Genomic DNA, 23,219 nt, shown 5'->3' with positions numbered 1-23,219 from the left:
GTTGGTTTTCTACTGAGTTGGGTTTGGAGACAGCACCCAGCAGCTCAAAGGTTGCTATGCTAACCGACAGGACATTATTGATGTTACTTTCAAGGACTTGTTGCCTGTTTGCATTTCTTTGCAGACAAAGGAGGGAGGGACTCTTTGAATGACAGGTGATGTTCAGCCTGGTGAGATAAATAGGAGGTCAGATGATACAGACCTCAGACACATGATCTGGACACTGAATGAGCATTGTTGTGCCTGCAGAGAAAGTGGGTTTTGGAGGATCAATCGGGTGGATCGATCCAAATTGCTATTCCAGTTTGAGGAGAAGGGGTTGACTGGTGGGAAGTTGTCTGTGTGTCCACCCTCGCCTGGGTGATAGCTCTACCACAGGAAGACCGGTCCCCCGGTTAAAGTCACATCGGTGACTTGTAAAGGATTTCGGAGGACGACGAGGAGATCGATGGCATCAGCTCACCTGAAGACTCAACTCACTCTCTCGCTCTCTCTCCATCACTACTCAACTGAATACCACGAACTGAACTGAACTGAACTTTACTCAACATCGTAAGACTGTATCTTTTTACCCCTAGACTTAAAGAAGCTTGGTTTTTCATATATCTATGAACTTAGAACTTAGAACTCACACTTACTGATTTACTTACTTATATATATAAAATCATTGCTAACCTGTTTGATTAATCTACATTGATATTTACTGTATTGCGTGGTTATTAATAAATATTAGTTGTTTATAGCAATACGAGACTCCAAGGTGGTTTCTATTTCTGCTGGTTTCATTATCCCCGTCACGGGGTACGTGACATTCATCATTCCTTATCTTCAACAATAACCCAAACAGGCTGACAGCAGAACAGACTGCTCTCACAAATCTGCTAAATGAAATACCTACAGCACAGCAGTAACGATGTGAACCAGGGCATTAGATTAGTCTGATCAGAATTGGAATCTAGACAGTCATATATATGAGCAGAATGGTCCAGTTTCTAATCCTACGGACATCATAAGCTGCCTTAAGAAAAGCATTGCATCCCACATATGTCACTTCAGAAACTATTTATCAAGTAAGCTACAAGCTATGGGTGACAGGGTGGAGATAGTTCTCTACCAAAGGAGGTGTAGGGTTCTCCTTCCCTCCACTAGCCCGCAGTTCAGCCTTGGGCAAGGAGTAGCACCTGGTTAACCACACCCACCCCCTCGCAAATCAGGGTCACGTGAATCCCTAGGAGCAGGTGGTGGGTAGTCATATGAGCAGGTAGCACATATTACAAGTCCTGGTTATGCAACCACTGATACCAGGCAGACAGTCTCTAGAGTATTGATAATGGCTGGGCTCACCCATCTTGTCAGGACACTGCTCAGAATAACACAATGGCAAAACAGTTCTGTGAAAAAAAGTTGCTAAGAACAGTCATGGTCAAAGTCCATGAGTGGAAGAATGAAGAGAGGGTTTAAAATTTTGACTGTAGAACTCTGTCATAACTTTTTTGAACTTAGCACGTTCTGCCTTAACCTCTGATGAAAAATCTTGAACAATACTTATCTTCTGATCTTGGTAGTCAATCATTCCTTTTCCACAGGCAGCACGAATCAGCCGATCCTTCATTTGAAATTATGGAAACATATTATGACTGATCCTGGTTTAGATTTTGAAACTAATCCATAGATATGTTACCTGTGAGCACAGTCAATCAAAAGCCGAGACTTCATAATATCAGGAAATAATTCCATCAAAAGATTTGCAAAGAATTCTTTAGGATTATCTCCTTCCATTTGTTCTTTAAGTCCCAAGATTCGTAAGTTGTTCCTCCTACTTCTGTTTTCCAAATCAATAATCTTCTGTCTCATCATTTCGTTGGTCTTAAATTGTTTTTCATACAGCTTTTGCATATCATCCATTCTCCCGTCCAGTAAAGTAATAACATCTTTATGTTCCTTTATCTTCTTATCATGTTCGGTTACAATAGCTTGAATATCTTCAATTTCGTACCTATTTGTTTAATTTCAGCGCTGATTTCTTTTCTAAACTGTTGAAACTCCCCAGTAAGCTTTTGAATTGAACTTGTAATAGCTTCCAAAGCTGCTTTAGTAGTCATATTAAAATAATATCCCGTCTAACAATAGTATTTCAAAAGGTTGGAAAGAGAGGTAAATAAGTTAGGAGCAGCAGTAAAAAGCTGTTACTCCCTCAGTGGCCAGCAGGCACTCTCCTAAATTTTAATAATCTCCATAAAGTCACCCCAGAGCCTCCTTCGCTTGAGGGAAAACAGACCTAGCCTCCCCCACCCCTGTTTTCTCGTTATAACCAAACCCTCCAGTCCTGGAAAAACCTTTATGCATCTTACCTGAACTTCCTTGAGATTAGTCTCTTGCTCATATGTGATTATCAGAACTGTACACAATAATCCTAGTTCAAAGTGAAAAGCAAGTTTTATTTTCAAAGTACACATATGTCACCATATACAACTCTTGAGATTCATTTCCTTGCGGGCATACTCAATATATCTATCAAAAAATAACATAATGGAATCAGTGAAAGACTGCAAAACTTGGGCGTTCATCCAGAGTGCAGAAGACAACAAACTGTGCAAGTGAAAAAAGAGGAAACAATACTAATAAATAAATACGCAATAAATATCAAGAACATGAGATGTGGAACCTTTTGGTTGTGGGAAGATTTCAATGATGGGACAGAGAATTTGAGTGAAATTATCCCCTTTGATTCAAGAGCCTGATGTTTGAGGGGTAGGAACTGTTCCTGGACATGGTGGTGTGAATCATGAGGTTCCTGTACCTTCTTCCTGATGGCAGCAGTGAGAAGAGAGCGTGACCTAGGTGGTGGGGGTCCCTGAAGATGGATGCTGTTTCCTTGCGACATCGTTTCATGTAGATGTGCTCAATGGTGGGGAGGGCTTTACCCGTGCTGGACTGAGCCGCTTCCATTAATTTTTGTAGGATTTTCCATTCAAGGGCATTGGTGTTTCCATACCAGGCTGTGGTTCGGCTTGTCAGTATGCTCTGCACTACACATCTATAGAAGTTCAACACAGTATCATATAGAATAGTATAGTTCAAAATGATTACAGAAATATTTTGTTCACTTTATGCATTGCCAAACACATACAACTGCATACATGCCACGACAGTGGCATGCAGGATGTGTACAAACAGAAATCCAATATCAAGTCTAGTCAAGTTTGTCATTTAACTATATATATGCACACCATCAAATGAGATAACGTTTCTCTGGACCAGGGTGTAAAGTACAGTAGTACTCATAACACGCACTCACTCAGGGAAGTAAGAGTTAAATCTACAAATGAATTATGCATAGATAAACAAAGTGAAGTATATAAAGTAAATATTGTAGGTACAGTATAAGTTAACCGGTGACACTTTGAATGCGATATGGCAGGGCGTTCAGAAACCTCACGGATTGAGGGAAGAAACCGTTTCCCATCCTGACTGTTCTTGTCGTTATGCATCAATGGTGGGAAGTCAAAGAGGATGCTGAATGGATGAGTGGGATCCTTAAAAATAGTAAGGGCCCTGTGTATTGGACACTCCTGATAAGTGTCCCCGATGGATGGTAGGGAGACTCCTATGATTCTCTGGGCTGTTCTCACTGATCTTTATAGGGATTTCCAGTCCAATGCTCTGCTTCTCCCATACCAATGGAGATGCAGCTTTTCAGGATGCTCTCAATATTCCCCTGTTATGGATGAAATTACCACTGACTGCATCATATGAATGCCAAGATATTACTCTGCAAATCTGATCTGTGAAATGGTATCATGCTCGTAGTCTTACAATCAAATGGGTTAAAGTGAACCCTGGGTACTGGTCCAGTAATTTACCCACTGCAGAAGCATACTAAATGCAATCAGAAAAACATAAGCCTTTAGCCTTCAGTCCAACAGAGAATACTTTCAAAGATACAGCCACTCTCGTCAAAAAGGATTCAGAAGCGTGGAGGACAGTGATTGCTTTCTCTCTGACACAATATATTTTTATACAGAGCCAGAATATTAGGATATTTCAGATATATTTAGGTACTAGAATCCCATTAAATAATTAGTGCAAACCAGTACCTTTTTGCTTATATGATCTGCCAACATTTATCATTTTTGGTTTTTGTCTGCGATGTCTTTTTTAATGCTGAGCTTTTAATTTATTTCTTTGCACTGGATGTGTATAAGTATGAGGTATGTAATGTTATAAATGTGTTTATATTTATCAATTTTTGAGAGATTATGTCAATAATTTTGCAATAGGTGAAGCTGACTTATAATCAAGGTTGAAATTTGTGGAAATCTGAAGGTTGAGTTTATGCCACTGATTTCAAGTTTAGAAAGGCAATTCTAAATGTGCAAACTACTGAACTTGCTCTCCGAAGGAATTTGATAAAATCAATGTGGCTAATTGCATATAATAAATAACATGAGCACACTGGAGTTATTTCTGAAATATTAAAAAAGTGAAACCTATATTCAATGGTCTCTTACCAAACTGCTGATGATAGAAAGTTTAATGTGCGATGAAGATATACCCTGTTCGCATAATCAAAGTAGCCATTTATTTGAAAATAAAAGGTTCTGGGATTAGGAATAAAAGATTGATAAATGTTTTCTGTTGCAATACTGGTTTATACTGTTACTTCTCCAAATTAATCCTCAGAAATGTTTACATTTTTTCTTTTTGTATTATAAGATAAAACTACAAAATCCAAAGATATTGAAGTAATCCCACAGGCCGAAGACATCACAGCATTTTCTGAATAGAGATGATGTAAAAACGTTCCTACCCACCTGGTTTCCTTTCACCTTCCCCTCCCCACCTTTTTATTCTGGTGTCTTCCTCATCATTCCAGTCCCAAAGAAGTGTCTTGGCCCAAAACGTCAACTGTTTATTCATGTCCAGAGATGCTGCCTGTCCTGCTGAGTTTCTCCAGCACTTTATGTTTGACACCTTAAATATATACTTTTATTGATAAAACTACTCCAAGTTTAATCTGTTATTTTAAATCACGAATAAAATATATGTCACAGGAGCAGGAGAATGCAAGTCAACCACTCTTACCTGCTTTGTCAGTTAATAAGAACATGACTGATCCCTTTGTGATTCCTAAATCAATCCTTCTGGGTATCAATAGAGTGAATATTGCAACAGAGTATTCTTATCCTTTGACTCAAATGGAATCCTGCCCTCTATCAGTCAAATTAATATCAAAAAGTTATTTTTCTCTACTTATTGAGATCCAGCGCGCAAGAGGCCCTTCCGGCCCTTTGTGTCATCTGGTGCGGCGCTGGGTGCGGACCCAAATGCAAGACACAGACACTAAAGTACTAGGAACTGGACAGGATTAGAGACTAGAGTTAGGGACGTGACTGGACGCAGACTAGGAGCTGGGACAAGAACACAGACTTGGGCTAGGACATTGGCTGGGAAAGCGGGACCAGGACTAGGAACTGGGAACTAGGAGCCTAGGCTTCGACCCCGAGCCAGAGACTGGACAAGGGCCCAGAACCTGGGTCTTGACTCAGGCTCGGACCCCGGAACTAAGCGAGGACATGACGTTGCTACAGGATGTGATGAGGCTTGGGTGCCTCGAGGTGAGGACGTGATAAGGCTTGGGTTCCTCGAGGCGAGGACGTGATGAGGCTTGGATTCCCTGAGGTGAGGACGTGACGAGGCTTGGGTTCCTCGAGGCGAGGACGTGATGAGGCTTGGGTTCGGACTCTGGGCCAGAGAATGGACAAGGACCAGAACCTGGGTCTTGACTCGGGCTTAGACTCCGGAACTAGGTGAAGACATGACGTGGTCCTGGGAGACAGGACTAGACGAGGCAGCTCCTGCACAGGACGAGGCGCCACATGGACGGGATGAGAATACGAAGCCTTGACTTGGTACTCAGGAACAGCCAAGCCTCGGACTTGGGATGAAAGGAACCTCAGAATCTTGGACTTGGAACGACAGGAACGCAGAACACAGAGCCTTGGTCTTGGGGAAGACAGGAACACAGAGCTTTGGTCGAGAGCACAGCAACACAGAGTCTTGGACTTCAGAGACAGGAACATGGAACACAGAGCCAGGACCCCTCCTTGGGAACGGGACGTAGGGCTGGGACTCATACACAGAATGCTGAACACGACGAGATGGTTCCCAACACTAGGTAGCGGCAAATGGCCGGACCTATCTTGTGAAGGCATGGACACAGAGACAGTTCAAAACAAAGATAGACAGTTCCTTATCTTGCTCCGACAGTTGAACTTGACAGCAGTGCAGGCAAAGTTTACAGGCGGGGTAAGGCGAGGCTTCAGACACTGGTTTCAGGGCAAGGCTTTACCTTACTTCATTGTCACCAAACAATTGATACTAGAGCGTACAATCATCATAGCAATATTTGATATCACACTTTGCGCTCCCTGGAGTACAAATCGATAGTAAATAGTAAAAATTTTAATTGTAAATCATAAATAGAAAATGGAAAAGGGAAAGTAAGGTAGTGGAAAAAACCGAGAGTCAGGTCCGGATATTTGGAGGGTACGGCCCAGACCCGGGTCAGGATCCGTTCAGCAGTCTTATCACGGTTGGAAAGAAACTGTTCCCAAATCTGGCCGTACAAGTCTTCAGGCTCCTGAGCCTTCTCCCGGAGGGAAGAGGGATGAAAAGTGTGTTGGCTGGGTGGGTCGTGTCCTTGATTATCCTGTCAGCACTGCTCCGACAGCGTGCGGTGTAAAGTGACTCCAAGGACAGAAGATTGGTTTGTGTGATGTGCTGCGCTGTGTTCACCATCTTCTGCAGCTTCTTCCGGTCTTGGACAGGACAACTTCCATACCAGGTTGTGGTGCACCCTAGAAGAATGCTTTCTATGGTGCATCTATAAAAATTAGTGAGGGTTTTAGGGGACGGGCCAAATTTCTTTAGCTTTCTCAGGAAGTAAAGGTGCTGGTGGGCCTTCTTGGCAGTGAACTCTACGTGGTTGGACCAAGTCAGGTCATTTGTGATATTGACCCCAAGGAACTTAAAGCTTTTGACCTGTTTCACAAGTGCACCATTGATGTAAATGGGGTCGTGCGGTCCGCTACTCCTTCTGAAGTCAACAGCCAATTCCTTCGTCTTGCTGACGTTGAGGGATAGGTTATTGTCTTCGCACCATGCCACCAGGTTCTTAATTTCCTCTCTGTACTCTGTGACAAGAATACACATAGATGTTAGCTGTCCTGTGTGATCAGCAGTTGGTCTGTCACCTGTCTTCGGGAGAGAGAGAGATAAGGGAGACAATGGAGCAGCAATTGGAGATGTGTAATGAAGGGACGGGAGAGAGAGTTGTCTAGAGCGGCTCCCGCTTTGAACCCTGAACTGTTTGAAGTGATGGACAGGCAATATCCCAGCAGGGGGATAAAAAGGGACAGGTTCGCTAAGGCAGCACACACACGACACCCGAGGTAACGGGACCCTGGAAGCGGTGCGCCTCTCACAAGTCGGTGGGAAGCTTTTAGACAGCTGACTGCAGGATCAAGCCATAAAACACACAGCATGGAAAGGCACGATCGGCGGGAACCTGGTGTGTGTCCACCCTTGCCTGGGTGCCAGGTTCAGCGCAGGGAAACGATCGTATCTGGAAACGGAGGGGTCACGGTTGGTGACCTCAGATGACATCACAAAGGACTTGCCCGACAGCTGACTGCGAAGGTCTGTGTGTGGAAGCTGTGTTGAATATTCATTCGTTTTGCTCTCTCCTCCCCGCCCCCACTGTCCATCACCATGGCAACGATTACTGCAAACTGAACTAAATTGAACTGAACTTTGTGTCACTTTGAAACTGGTCATTTGCCCCTAGACAATGATAGAGCTTGATTGATCCTGAATTCTGTGTACATGTATGTTTATCATTGCTGAACTGTTGCATTCATTATCCCTTTGATTGGAGTACTGTGTTGCTTGTTTCTTTAATAAAACTTTCTTAGTTCTAGTCATCCAGACTCCAAATGAGTGATCCATTTCTGCTGGTTTGGCAACCCAATTACGGGGTACGTAACATAAGTGGGGTTGTCGTCCGCGATTTTGAACGCTAAATTTGGGATGGATTAAATTGATTGGGTCGAAATTCCCGAAAGAAAGAAAAGACAAACAGCAGAAATGGAGGCTGAGGAATTTATAAAGGCGCCGACCTTGGAGGCATTAGAGGATGCCAGGAAATCGGAATTGGTAGCTGTGGCCAAACTGTTGAATCTTGCTAAGGGGAAGTCGACAATGAGGAGAGAGGAGATACACAGAGCTATCGTAGAGCACTATGTATCTAAAGGTATGTTTCCCCAAGGCGAGCTGGGGGTGGTGTCTCTTGAAAAACCTGCTGGAGACGCGGTACAGGTACAGCTTGAAAAACTGAGACTCGAGCACGAGTTCCGGGTACGGCAGTTAGAACACGAAGAGAAGCAGTTAGAAAGGCGGGAGAAAGAGAAAGAGTTAGAAAGGCAGGAGAGAGAAAGAGAGAGACAGCTGGAGCGAGAGGAGAAACAGAGGGAAAGGGAATTCGAGCTGGAGAAGTTAAAGATAAGGGCAGAGCAGGGGCTCGTGCCGAACCAAGGTGGAGGGTTCTGGGTGACCCAGGAGGTTAGGCTGGTTCCCCCATTTGACGATACCGACGTGGATCAGTACTTTCTCCATTTCGAAAAAGTGGCTGTAAGTCAGGACTGGCCGAGGGATAAGTGGGTTGTTTTGCTTCAGAGTGTACTGAAAGGGAAAGCCCAAGAAGCTTACTCAGCCTTGTCCGCGGAAGATGCCCAGAGGTATGAGGTGGTGAAAGAGGCCATCCTCAGGATTTATGAGTTGGTCCCGGAGGCATACCGGCAGAGGTTCCGGAATGCGAGGAAGCAGTGGGACCGCACGTATCTAGAGTTTGCCCGTGAGATGCAGACATATTGTGAGCATTGGTGCGCCTCGAAGGGGGTAGAGGGGGATTATGACAGACTGCTGCAGCTGATCCTGATTGAGCAGTTTAAAGGTTGTGTCCCTGAGGGTATGAGACCCTACCTAGATGAGAAAGAGGCAGCCACGTCAGCCGCAACTGCTAAGTTAGCGGATGAGTATGCGTTGACGCATAAAATGAAGCTTGCCCCGAGTAAAGGCTACCAGAAGGGTAGTCAGGACGGTGGGGAGAGTCTGCCGGAAAAGTCAGAAAGTAAGCCGGGGACTAGTGAGAAGGATAAGGTAGACCGGGAGCAGTCTGGTAGGAAGTCTCCTGGGGTTGTCTGTTATAATTGCGGGCAAGTTGGACACTTCGCGTCCAGGTGCTTTGCCCCAAAGAAGGAGACGGGAAAAGGGAAAACAGCGATTTTGACTGGCTGTATTGAGCTGGTAAACGAACCGCTAGGGAAGGACAGGTCTGCCAATGTTCAGGAAGGGCGTGAGAAGTTTATCTCGGCCGGATTGGTGTCAGTGAAGGAGGGGTTAAAACCAGTTCCAGTGCGGATCTGGAGAGACACGGGAGCGTGTCAGTCACTGATACTGAAGAGTATATTAGAGTTTAGCTCAGAGACCCAGACTGGGGAGGTAAAGGTCAAAGGTGTTGGGGAAGGGACAGAGTCAGTCCCTTTGCACCAGATACACTTACAAAGCAACCTGGTCTCTGGACTAGTCACGATCGGGGTGAGGTCCAAATTACCGATGAAAGGTGTGGAAGTCTTGCTCGGTAATGACATCGCCGGGGGAATCGTGTTCCCAGTCGTGAGATTGACAGGTCAGCCTGCCAGCATTGAGGCCCCGCCCATGGACTCACAGGTTCATCACAGGACTGCGGTAGTAAATTCAGCTGAGACGTTTCTGCCAACCTTGTACGAGAAGGGGGTAGAAAATGAAAAGAAGGAGTGTAGGGAGACAAGAGGTAGTGAGGGAGCTGAGACAGACTTAGCATTAGCCAGGAAGGAATTTGTGCAGGCACAGGAGCGAGACGAGGGGCTGATGGTTTTGGCAGAGACCGCTCTCTCTGACACAGACTTAACAAGGGAACCAGTAGGCTATTGTGCGGAGGAGGAAGTGCTAAGGAAGAAAGGGAAACCAAGTACAGTACCCGCAGATGAGGAATGGAGGGTGGTGCAAAAGAGTTATGAGGATGAGATTTTTAACCTGGCCCACAAGGTACCCCCCGGTGGACATTTTACAGTGCTGGAGGAAACAGTTGGTGGAATCATGAAAGAGGTTTACCGGCTGCCCAGGGGGGGAGGATGTTATTGATTATGGCCGACGCGAACTGAGACGGTCACAGGCTTTTGATATGCTAACAAACCTAGTCGGGGTTAGCGTGGAAATCAATGAAGCCAGGGTCCCCCCGATAAGAGAGAAAAACCATTTTGAAAAGATGAGTGTGGTATCGACCAGATGGGAGAAGGCTATTGTTTTGGCCAGGTCTGCTGATAAGGTCTCTCCCTTAATCCCTGAACAAAGCGACTCTTTAGGAGAAGTAATTAAACGACTCGCACCCATGTGTTTGATTGTCCCGAGGCGATGCAAAGAACTGGTCAGCCCAGTAAGCAAAACCATATAGAATGAGTAAATCAGTGACTAAATGGGCTGACGAACACAGAGGTGTGTATTGGCAATTTAATACAGCTGTCTGAAGCCAGCTTGATAGTGAACCTTGAAAAAAATGAGTTCGGCCACACGAAGGTCACTTATCTGGGAATTGTGGTGACACAGGGGCAGCTGGCAGCGATGCAAGCTACAGTGCAGGCTATCGCTGACCTCCCCACCCCGACAGATAAGAGGGCCCTCAGAAGGCTCTTGGAGAAGGTGGGGTACTGTAGGAAGTTTTGCAATAACTCTGCGGTCACTACCCCTGCCCCTCCTACTAAGCCCTTGCGAGAGAAAACTAGGTCGAAATGGGACGAACCTTGTTATTGTGGTCCGGGACAAAACCAAATGAGAGGTTACATTGATCGCAATTCATCAGTATTTTTGGCCACGATGAAGTTTGCTGAGTTGGAGCCTCGTCCAAGGGATTATTAATAACATATAAAAGGAACAGAAAATGTGATGGCTGACTGTCTGTCAAGGTGTTGACAACTTCAAACTCGCTTTGTGAGCCAAATAGCTGATAAAGATGTATATTTGTGTGTGTATCAAATAATGTATTCATGTTTGTACTTTTTACCCCCCGGTAAAAATCCTTAAAGGGGGGAAGTGTGACAAGAATACACATAGATGTTAGCTGTCCTGTGTGATCAGCAGTTGGTCTGCCACCTGTCTTCGGGAGAGAGAGAGATAAGGAAGACAATGGAGCAGCATTTGGAGATGTGTAATGAAGGGACGGGAGAGAGAGCTGTCTAGAGCAGCTCCCCCTTTGAACCCTGAACTGTTTGAAGTGATGGACAGGCGATACCCCAGCAGGGGGACAAAAAGGGACAGGTTCGCTAAGGCAGCACACACACGGCACATGAGGTAACGGGACCCTGGAAGCGGTGCGCCTCTCACAAGTCGGTGGGAAGCTTTTGGACAGCTGATCGCGGGATCAAGCCATAAAACGCACAGCGTGGAAAGGCACGATCGGCAGGAAACTGGTGTGTGTCCACCCTTGCCTGGGTGTCAGGTTCAGCGCAGGGAAACGATCGTATCTGGAAATGGAGGGGTCACGGTCGGTGACCTCAGATGACATCACAAAGGACTTGCCCGAAAGCTGACTGCGAAGGTCTGTGTGTGGAAGCTGTGTTGAATATTCATTCGTTTTGCTCTCTCTCCTCCCCCCCCCCACTGTCCATCGCCATTGCAACGATTACTGCGAACTGAACTAAATTGAACTGAAGTTTGTGTCACTTTGAAACTGGTCATTTGTCCCTAGACAACGATAGAGCTTGATTGATCCTGAATTCTGTGTACATGTATGTTTATCATTGCTGAACTGTTGCATTCATTATCCCTTTGATTAGAGTACTGTGTTGCTTGTTTCTTTAATAAAACTTTCTTAGTTCTAGTCATCCAGACTCCAACTGAGTGATCCATTTCTGCTGGTTTGGCAACCCAGTTACAGGGTACGTAACAACTCAAACTCATCATTACCCGAGATACGGCCAACAATTGTGGTGTCATCTGCAAACTTATATACTGAGTTTGATGGAAACTTGGCTGTGCAGTGGGTGTATACTGAGTACAGCAGGGGGCTGAGTACAGAGTCTTGTGGGGCACCTGTGTTCAGCACGATTGTAGAAGAGAGCTTGTCCCCTATTTTTACAGCCTGGGTCCTGTCTGTGAGGATGTTGAATACCCAGCTGCAGATTGGAGTGCTAAGGCCCAGGTTCTGGAGCTTAGGAATCAGTTTATTTGGAATGATGGTATTAAAGGCAGAGCTGTTGTCAATGAAAAGGAGCCTTACTTATGCGTCTTTACTCTCCAGGTGTTCTAAGCAGGAATGTAGGGCCAGAGAGATGGCATCTGCCATTGACCTGTTGGTCCAGTAGGCGAATTGCAAAGCATCGAGGTTGACCAGTAGGCTGTAGTTGATGTGTGCCATAACCAATCGCTCAAAGCACTTCATAGCAATTGATGTCAGAGCCACAGGTCGATAGTCAGGAGAAAGGGGCAGAAAAGGGATTCAGACAGGGGGTTTATACAGAAACAATCCAGCGGCCAAGCCCTATTCTCTCGAGATAGTCATGTGTCTGCCCAAACAGGAATCATGTGCCTTAATTAGAGCACCCTACAGAACAATGGGAAACGGATCGAAGGACCGGACCGTGAACCGGAATGCGGAGTTCACGGACCGGACCATGACACTTTGAGCCGCACTGCCCAGCAACCGCCGATTCAATCCTAGCCCAATCACGGAACAATTTACAATGACTAATTAACCTACCAACCAATACGTCTTTGCACTGTGGGAGGAAACTGGAACACCCGAAGGAAACTCATGCCGTCACAGTGAGGGGAATGTACAAACTGCAGATAGAAAGGGTGCAGAGGAGATTTACAAGGATGTTGCCTGGATTGGGGAGCATGCCGTATGACAATCGGTTGAGTGAACTCGGCCCTTTTTCATTGGTGCAACGGAGGATGAGAGGTGACTTGATAGAGGTGTATATGACGATGAGAGGTATTGATTATGCGGATAGTCAGAGGCTTTTTCCCATGGCTGAAGCAGTTTTGAGGTGCTTGGAAGTAGGTACAGAGGAGATGTCAGGGGTAAATTTTTTACACAGAGGGTGCTGAGTGCGTGGAATGGGCTGCCAGCAAAGGTGATGGAGGTGGATATGATAGGGTCTTTTAAGAGACTCCTGGACAGGTACATGGAGCTCAGAAAAACAGAGGGCTATAGGTAACCCGAGGTAATTTCTAAGGTAAGGACATGTTCGGCACAGCTTTGTGGGCTGAAGGGCCTGTATTGTGCTGTAGAAATTCTCTGTTTCTAATCTATGGACTAACTTTTAAAGACTCTTCATCACATGATCCCAGTATTTATTGCCTATTTATTTACATTTGCACTTGCTGAGTTTGTTATCTTCTGCACTCCAGTTGATCTTTCATTGATCCTGTTCTAGCTACTGTTCAAAATGGTGGGAGAAGACAGGATGGGGAGGGATGGAGCCAAGAGCTGGACAGGTGATAGGCAAAAGAGGATACGAGAGGATCATGGGACAGGAGGACCCGGAAGAAAGACAAGGGTCGGGGGGTACCCAGAGGATGGGCAAGAGGTATATTCAGAGGGACAGAGGGAGAAAAAGGAGTGTGAGACAAAGAATGTGTGCATAAAAATAAGTATCAGATGGGGTACGAGGGGGAGGTGGGGCCTTAGCAGAAGTTAGAGAAGTCGATGTTCATGCCATCAGGTTGGAGGCTACCCAGACGGAATATAAGGTGTTGTTCCTCCAACCTGAGTGTGGCTTCATCTTTACAATAGAGGAGGCTGTGGATAGACATGTCAGAATGGGAATGGGATGTGGAATTAAAATGTGTGGCCACTGGGAGATCCTGCTTTCTCTGGCGGACAGAGCGTAGATGTTCAGCAAAGCGGTCTCCCAGTCTGCGTCGGGTCTCGCCAATATATAAAAGGCCACATCGGAGCACCGGACGCAGTATATCACCCCAGTCGACTCACAGGTGAAGTGTTGCCTCACCTGGAAGGACTGTTTGGGGCCCTGAATGGTGGTAAGGGAGGAAGTGTAAGGGCGTGTAGCACTTGTTCCGCTTACACAGATAAGTGCCAGGAGGGAGATCAGTGGGGAGGGATGGGGGGGACGAATGGACAAGGGAGTTGCGTAGGGAGCGATCCCTGCGTAATGCAGAGAGAGGGGGGGAGGGAAAGATGTGCTTAGTGGTGGGATCCCGTTGGAGGTGGCAGAAGTTACGGAGAATAATATGTTGGACCCGGAGGCTGGTGGGGTGGTAGGTGAGGACCAGGGGAACCCTATTCCTAGTGGGGTGGCGGGAGGATGGAGTGAGAGCAGATGTACGTGAAATGGGGGAGATGCGTTTAAGAGCAGAGTTGATAGTGGAGGAAGGGAAGCCCCTTTCTTTAAAAAAGGAAGACATCTCCCTCGTCCTAGAATGAAAAGCCTCATCCTGAGAGCAGATGCGGCGGAGACGGAGGAATTGCGAGAAGGCGATGGCGTTTTTGCAAGAGACAGGGAAGAAGAGGAATAGTCCAGATAGCTGTGAGAGTCAGTAGGCTTATAGTAGACGTCAGCGGATAAGCTGTCTCCAGAGACAGAGACAGAAAGATCTAGAAAGGGGAGGTGTCGGAAATGGTCCAGGTAAACTTGAGGGCAGGATGAAAGTTGGAGGCAAAGTTAATAAAGTCAACGAGTTCTGCATGCGTGCAGGAAGCAGCGCCAATGCAGTCGTCGATGTAGCGAAGGAAAAGTTGGGGACAGATACCAGAATAGGCACGGAACATAGATTGTTCCATAAATCCAACAAAAATGCTCAAAGCTCTACGCTTCTTTTTGGATTCCAGACCTAATCAGTTCCCCTCTACCACCACTCTGCTCCGTCTAGCGGAATTAGTCCTTACTCTTAATAATTTCTCCTTTGGCTCCTCCCACTTCCTCCAAACTAAAGGTGTAGCTATGGGCACCCGTATGGGTCCTAGCTATGCCTGCCTTTTTGTTGGCTTTGTGGAACAATGTATGTTCCGTGCCTATTCTGGTATCTGTCCCCCACTTTTCCTTCGCTACATCGACGACTGCATTGGCGCTGCTTCCTGCACGCATGCTGAACTCGTTATCTTTATTAACTTTGCCTCCAACTTTCACCCTGCCCTCAAGTTTACCTGGTCCATTTCCGACACCTCCCTCCCCTTTCTAGATCTTTCTGTCTCTGTCTCTGGAGACAGCTTATCCACTGATGTCTACTGTAAGCCTACTGACTCTCACTGCTATCTGGACTATTCCTCTTCTCACCCTGTCTCTTGCAAAAACGCCATCCCCTTCTCGCAATTCCTCCGTCTCCGCCGCATCTGCTCTCAGGATGAGGCTTTTCATTCTAGGACGAGGGAGATGTCTTCCTTTTTGAAAGAAAAGGGCTTCCCTTCCTCCACTATCAACTCTGCTCTTAAACGCATCTCCCCATTTAACGTACATCTGCTCTCACTCCATCCTCCCACCACCCCACTAGGAATAGGGTTCCCCTGGTCCTCACCTACCACCCCACCAGCCTCCGGGTCCAACATATTATTCTCCGTAACTTCCGCCACCTCCAACGATATCCCACCACTAAGCACATCTTTCCCTCCCGCCGCTCTCTGCATTCCGCAGGGATCGCTCCCTACACAACTCGCTTGTCCATTCGTACCCCCCATCCCTCCCCACTGATCTCTCTCCTGGCACTGATCCGTGTAAGCGGAACAAGTGCTACACATGCCCTTACACTTCCTCCCTTACCACCATTCAAGGCCCCAAACAGTCCTTCCAGGTGAGGCAACACTTCACCTGTGAGTCGACTGGGCTGATATACTGCATCCAGTGCTCCCGATGTGTCCTTTTATATATTGGTGAGACCTGACGCAGACTGGGAGATCGCTTTGCTGAACACCTACGCTCTGTCCGCCAGAGAAAGCAGGATCTCCCAGTAGCCACACATTTTAATTCCACATCCCATTCCCATACTGACATGTCTATCCACAGCCTCCTCTACTGTAAAGATGAAGCCACACTCAGGTTGGAGGAACAACACCTTATATTCCGTCTGGGTAGCCTCCAACCTGATGGCATGAATATCGACTTCTCTAACTTCCGCTAAGGCCCCACCTCCCCCTCGTACCCCATCTGATACTTATTTTTATGCACACATTCTTTCTCTCACTCTCCTTTTTCTCCCTCTACCCCTCTGAATATACCCCTTGCCCATCCTCTGGGTCCCCCCCAATTGTCTTTCTTCCGGGACCTCCTGTCCCATGATCCTCTCACCTGTCCAGCTCTTGGCTCTATCCCTCCCCCTCCTGTCTTCTCCTATCATTTTGGATCTCCCCCTCCCCTTCCAACTTTCAAATCCCTTACTCACTCTTCCTTCAGTTAGTCCTGACGAAGGGTCTCGGCCTGAAACGTCGACTGCACCTCTTCCTACAGATGCTGCCTGGCCTGCTGCGTTCACCAGCAACTTTGATGTGTGTTGCTTGAATTTCCAGCATCTGCAAAATTCCTGTTGTTCTAGTTACTGTTCTATAGATTTGCTGAGTACACCTGCGGGAAAATGAATCTCAGGGTTGTATGTCGTAACATATGTGTATTTTGATAGTAATATTTACATTAAACATTGATCTTTAAGTGTTATAGTAAAACAACTCATGAAAAAATTTACAAGATTTGCAGCCCTGTGACAAGGCAGTCAGCAACTCTGTAAACTGCTCGGGTGCTGTGATAGAGTCATAGAACTTCAGAATTTAGGTGGTATTTAGGATTGCCTGCGTAGCATGGGTGAGTGACATTGACCGGGATTTAACAGCACATTGCTTCCAGGAGGCCTCGAGCACATTTTGAATCTTTTCCTTTATCCACCCGGAGAAGCTCTTCACATGACGGTATTTGGAGGAGAATGTCTGCTTAGGAGTCCAGTGTATCTGACTTGGTGATAACCTGTGGACCTCAGTACCAGGGATGGCAATGCGAAAGCGGACACGGATTTCGGTTCGCACATTCTTCGTTTGAAGTCTGAGATTTTCACTTTGGAGTAGCTTGAGCGAAAACGGGAGCGAGTTGCGAGTACTTTTCACTTTGGAGTAGCGATGATGAAATCTGTGCGAGCCCAAGGTGTAGGGTTCTTCTCCTGGTGCAGAGGGAAGTGCCGAACGGGGAGGGAGTGGTGAGGAAGCTCCTCAATTCTTGTAGTATTTAATATAAAACAGGAGAGCGCCATGTGACTGACAACAGCGCTAGACCAGTATGGAAATCATTAACCATGAACGTAAAGAATGTAAAGATGTGGAACGCTTTATTCTTGTGAATATTTTATTATGAATAGTTAATTTTGCTTTAGCGTTTCTGTCCAGAGCGGAAACGGGCTGCGAGGAGATTCCCTGCGAGAACCTTTTGCTTCAAGTTTCACATGGGCCAATAAAAAGTGAAGTTTAAGCGGAACTCCCATTGTGGGAGGGGACAGAGATACGCTGGGACTCTGACCTTTTCGGTCCAGAGATTCTGGAGTACGCTTTGCAGTAGCCATTGTCAGTCTGTGGGACAGGTGAGTAGCAGCTAAGATGAGGTACGTTTGGTAGCGGGATACTAATGAAATTGCAACTAATGAAATGAAGTAAGGATACAGGATCAGGCGGTGTGCTGTAGCGGCTGATGCGGGAGCTGATGAGTCCATTGCGATTCGTGATGACCACATCTGCAACAAGTTTGGGTAAATTTATTATCAAAGTACATATCGTCACCATATGCAATTCTCAGCTCCTCTCTGTATCGCACACATAATCCTGTATATTTCAATTAGGTCACCTCACAGCCTCCTATGCATCGATAAAACGTGCCCAACCTGGGTCGAGGTTTTTCTGTTCATCAACCCTGTCTAGTGCCTGACCACTTATTGTACATGTCAAACCCTTATTTGACTTTTCAAAAACGTCATGTTGAAGTTATCAGCGTTAAGTTCTACGTGCCTGGGTCTAGAAGACCTGAGTGGTAAGGAAAGATTAAGTAGGTTAGGAATTTATTTCTTGTAATGTACAAGGTAGAGGGGAGATTTGATAGAGGTACATAAAATTATGAGGGGTATCGATAGGGTAAACGCAAGCTGGCTTTTTCCATTGAGGTTGGGTGGGACTTCAATCAGAGGTCACGGGTTAAGGTTGAAAGATGAAAAGTTTAAGGGGAACATGAGGGGAAACTTCTTCATTGAGAGGATTGTGAGAGTGTGGAACTAGCTGCCAGCACAACTGGTGCGTGCGAGCTGGATTTCAGTGTTTATGATGGTGGGGGTATGGCGGGCTATGGTCTGGGTTCAGGTCAATGGGAGTAGGCAGTTTAAATGGTTTCGGCATGGACTGGACGGATCGAAGGGCGCTTTCTTACCTGTACTTTTCTATGAGTAAAGGATAAGCCAATTAAGCTTTTGTAGCTTACGGTGTGCTAAAGACGATGAAACATCACATTTCACAATATTGTTTCCATCGGTTAGACACTTGTGCTTCATTCACGAAAGACTCCAGATCAGGCAAGTCACTTCTTAGTTTGAGAATTCATCACCATATCTATATTTCCCTTACAGTAGGATCTAATCTTACCAATAAACTACATCAAATTTTCTGGACTCTTGTGTTCCCTAGTGCACTTGTTGAACCTCAGAATTATTTTTCAACGTCTTCACACAATTGAAATAGTTTCTGAAATGCTGCATGTTTTTCTCTAGTTTCAGAAATGCTTGGCTATCTGATTCTGTCGCTGGTACTTTGCTTCCTGTACTGGCGGTACAGAGACAGGAAACAGATAACAAATATATTTGACAAGCACGTGTACATCACAGGCTGTGACTCTGGCTTTGGAAATCTTCTGGCCCAGCGTCTGGACCAGCAGGGATTCCACGTTCTGGCTGCCTGTTTTACTGAGAAGGGTGCTGATGAACTGAAGAGCAGGACATCATCGAGACTCAAAACAATTCAACTTGATGTTACCAAGTCTGAGAGCATTGGGAAGGCAGCAGAATTTGTAAAATCAGAGGTAAAGGGAAAAGGTAATTTAAATTTAAACCTTCATCTTTGCCATATAGAAATGGTCAATTCTTAGATCAGGGGTCGGCAACCTTTTTGCCTCAGTGGGCTGGATCACGTATTAATGAGCGGACAGTGGGCCAGATAAATGCCATTAAAAAATTTGAAATTTTGGAATTATCCATTTAAATACATCTAGTTATGTTTTGCCTCAAATTAGTGAATAACACATGCTAGAAAACCATTTGTGCTTAACCAAGGTTGCTAATTAGTAATCACAGAACTCAGTTTAGTTTTTTTGTCTCACCATTGCTGGTGCCCCATCAGTTGTGATGCCAATTAGCTTCGACACATTAAGTTTCATTTCTGACATCATTTTCAGCAAAGCTTCAAAAATGTCTGCTCCAGTAACCGTATCCTTCATAGGAATTAATTGAATAAACCCCTCAAAAATTTGAAAAGTTGAGGTCAGTCCTCGCACAAACACCGCAAACACCAGTGTCTCTCAAGTCTGTACTCTCATCAAGCGCAATTGAAAAAAAAATGCAATTCATTGCAGGCATCCCTTAAACAACTTTTCACATCTGCTGACATTTCTTCAACTCACCGGGTGATCGTTCTTGCTGACAGGCTGATAGCTGCAAATAAAGATTTATTTTCAGGACAAACAATAGCCACCATTGCCAGTAAGCACTCTTTGACAAACTCTCCATTTGTAAAAGGCTTCATCTTTTCTGCAATACGTTTTGAGACTTTGTAGCTGGCACGGGTAGCTCCTCCATTTTCACTGCTTTTACAGCACTCAGCGTCTACCTTCCTGCGTTTTGCATTCATTGCCGTTGGAATTTTTTTGATTGTATTTCGTAACGGAAGTTATTCAACAAGTATCGTAGCACATGTAAATATCTGGATATTTAGCGTGGATTTCTTGTTAAAACACAGTGACGTTGTTTCTGTTTACAAATTTGAATGATCCCATCTGAAAACCTGTGCATGCACGGAGAGTATCTAATACATATTAATAAGGTAGTCTGCCTTCCCGATATTCGTATATACCAGTGCTTGGTTTGGAACCAAACGGAACCTGGGTCCAGTGTAACAGGACGCCATACATGTCCATCAGTTGGTTGTGTGAAACACTCAGAATAAGGAAACACTGCTCGCGGGCCAGATAAGCATAGTATCTCAATATTTACTTGCGGGCCAGTCAAAATACCTTTGTGGGCCAGATCTGGCCCGCGGGCCGTAGGTTGCCTACCCCTGTCTTAGATCATATTGCTTAATGTGAACTGTCCCTGTTTCTCAAATAAAGAGGGTCTAATCTGTTCTGTCGTGGGTTACTAGAACAAACCATATTCTGGAAGAATTAAAACTAGAACGTTTATTTACAACAGCAAACAGCAAGTACATCTTTAACATACAGTTTCTAGATCATTCTCTCATTTCCGCGCATGCTCATAACTCTTTCCAATCACGTTCTTGCACGTGATGTCACCATATCTTCCTTTCCTTAAAAAGAAAAACAATTAGCAACATTAAACAAACAGAAGCATCATTTAACATGTCTCTATCAGTCTCTCTGGGGGTTGAAGAACATAAGTAGACCTTCTAAGTGGTACACACAGTTCTTGTGTTTCGTTGTTATTTCCTTGTTTTGTCCGGTCTGCACCAGTTAACTAAAACTCTGAAAGTCTTTGAGAAGAAATTGCAATTCATCCATTAACTGTGTAATTTCTTTTTTATGCTGAGACTTCATCATTTCAATAAAACTTCTCAATTCCTTCACTTGTGCTTTCACTTCTTCAATTGGATCCTGATTCTTGTCACTCTTTGGCTTCAGATCCGTATTGTACTGTACCGGCAAGTTTAGCCTCTGTCCATTGTATTCTGACTCTGTATCACTGTCCAGGACTAAGACTCTTTTTACCAAATTCAGGCAGATAAACCCAATATTGACTGTACATTTTTTGGCACTACCACAAATGAAAGTATGTGCTCAATATTTTTGTGTGATACTTTTTCCGCACATGTTCCTTTAACTGGAATGTCTGCACCTGAATACCCAGTCACTTTTATATTTGTCTGATGTAACTTTGGTCTTGGCTTTAATGCATTAAACTCAGATTCTGCAAGAACATTTACTTGTACTCCAGTATCTAATTTAAACAGAAGAATATTTCGGTTCACTTGCAATGGCAAAGTCCACTCATTCTTACTGGTTTGTTTTCACAAAGCACATCTATATAAAACTACTCACGTTCATTTTCAAGCACAGCATTTACGTGCTTTATTTCCTTTTTACTTCTGCAACAGCATTAAAAATGATTACTCTTACCACAGTTGTTGCACATTTTCCAATAGGCTGGACACTTTTTAGGTCAGTGCTCCCGCCCACAGCGATCACAAAGTTTTTTCCTTTCAGATGACGTCTTGTTCTCTGTCGGTTTTGTTGCCGTTTTATTATTTTTTCTAATATGTTTGTCAACAACGTGAAGGTTGCAATTCTCAATAAAAAGTTCTTTAGCCTGTGACGTCACCGACTCAGAAGCTTTGCAGAGTGCCACAGCTTTTTCCAAATTCAAATCTAGTTCTAATAGTCTTTCTCTCAGACCATTATCCAGAATGCTGCAAACAGTTCTGTCTTTAATGAGAGAGTCTGTAAACTCTGCAAACTTGCATCTTTTACTGTGGTTTCTCAACTCCCTAACAAATTGATCAATCGTTTGCCCAGGTCTCTGCCGACATTAGAAAAAATTGTAGCAGTCATACGTCACATCACACTTCGGTATACAAAATGCTTCAAATTTGTCGATTAACACTTTTAGATTCAAATTATCTACATTTTCTCATCCCCTATTACGTGGAGTAGGATCGCTGTTTTCGTTTTTTCTGTTTTATTTTAAGCTCCGATCACCGATAAATAAATTTCAAAATGCTGTTTAAATCTTTTCCAATTTTCAGCTACGTTTCCAGTCAGCTGAAGCGTTGATGGGGGTTGCAGAACTTCGATTTTTAAAGCTGTTAGCAAACAACGAAAAAGTTTGTGCTCTTTTTGTTCGATTATCTTCACTTCTGCCATGTTAGCGAAACGAATTATTCTTCCAGACCGACTTCTGACACCATGTTGTGTTCTTTACACGTATCGTGGGTTACTAAGAACAAACCATATTCTGGAAGAATTATAGCTAGAACTTTTATTTACAACAGCAAGTACGTCTTTAACATACAGTTTCTAGATCATTCTCTCATTTCTACGCATGCTCATAACTCTGTCCAATCATGTTCTTACACATGACACGTGATATCACCATATGTTTAAAAATGTAAAGCAGTAAATGCGTTTTGAAAATTTTCAGTAATCAAATCAGTTTTAATATCAGTGGCTTTTGTTGATAAATTTGTCAATTTTCTGGCAGCAGTACAGTGCAACACCAAATAGAGAAGATAAAAAAGTGTTAAGGTGTTCTACAAAACAAAATGCTGGAGGAACTCAGCAGGCCAAGCAGCATCTATGGAAATGAATAAACAGTTGGCGTTTTGCCCCTGGACCCTTCTTCAGGACTGGAAAGGAAGGGGAGAATTCAGAGTAAGAAGATAGAAGGAAGGAAGACGTGCAAGGTGGCCGATGATAATTGAAACTGGGAGAGTGGGAGGGAGTGGGAAGTTGATTGGTAAAAGAGATAAAGGGTAGCCATCACATTTGCTTCAGAACTGAAAAGGCATACAGTAATATTCCATATTTGTAAATTCTCTATTTGAAGGGGCTTTTATATATAAATATAAAATACACATACGCATAGAGCCAGGGTGTATAAGACTTTTGCACAGTACTGTATTTCTCAACATGGAGGAAGGAGCAAGTATGTAAATCTGGCAAGAGCAAATAGGAATGGTGACAGTGGGGCGCCGAGGGAGGGGAGTGGGTCAGGCAACAGAGAAATTATGCCGGGGTAGAGGTGGTCTGGGTGCAGACACACTCCACCCTGAGACATGAGACAAGGTCATTTGATTCTAAACAGTTTGCTTATTGATCATTACAGACTGTCTTTTTGGTGCTCATCTACGCTTGTCCATTAGTACC

At 44.7% G+C, this 23,219-nt stretch overlaps 1 protein-coding gene across 3 annotated transcripts in view; it reads left to right on the top strand.

The window, feature by feature from the left end:
* The first annotated feature begins 243 nt into the window (after positions 1-243).
* Positions 244-23,219, top strand: part of LOC134348654 (dehydrogenase/reductase SDR family member 9-like) — a 35,642-nt gene continuing 12,666 nt past the window's right edge. Inside the window, exons 1-2 of one of the 3 annotated variants that reach the window (XM_063052392.1) lie at positions 244-552; positions 18,847-19,161. In XM_063052392.1, coding sequence (XP_062908462.1) covers positions 18,849-19,161 — 313 coding nt within the window. In that variant the 5' untranslated portion in view covers positions 244-552; positions 18,847-18,848. The other 2 variants (XM_063052391.1, XM_063052390.1) reach the window with 2 other exon arrangements.

Source organism: Mobula hypostoma, chromosome 6, assembly GCF_963921235.1.
Source record: "Mobula hypostoma chromosome 6, sMobHyp1.1, whole genome shotgun sequence".
Taxonomy (NCBI): domain Eukaryota; kingdom Metazoa; phylum Chordata; class Chondrichthyes; order Myliobatiformes; family Myliobatidae; genus Mobula; species Mobula hypostoma.
Note: the sequence above shows the minus strand (reverse complement) of the source record. Positions and strands in the feature narration are given on the sequence as shown.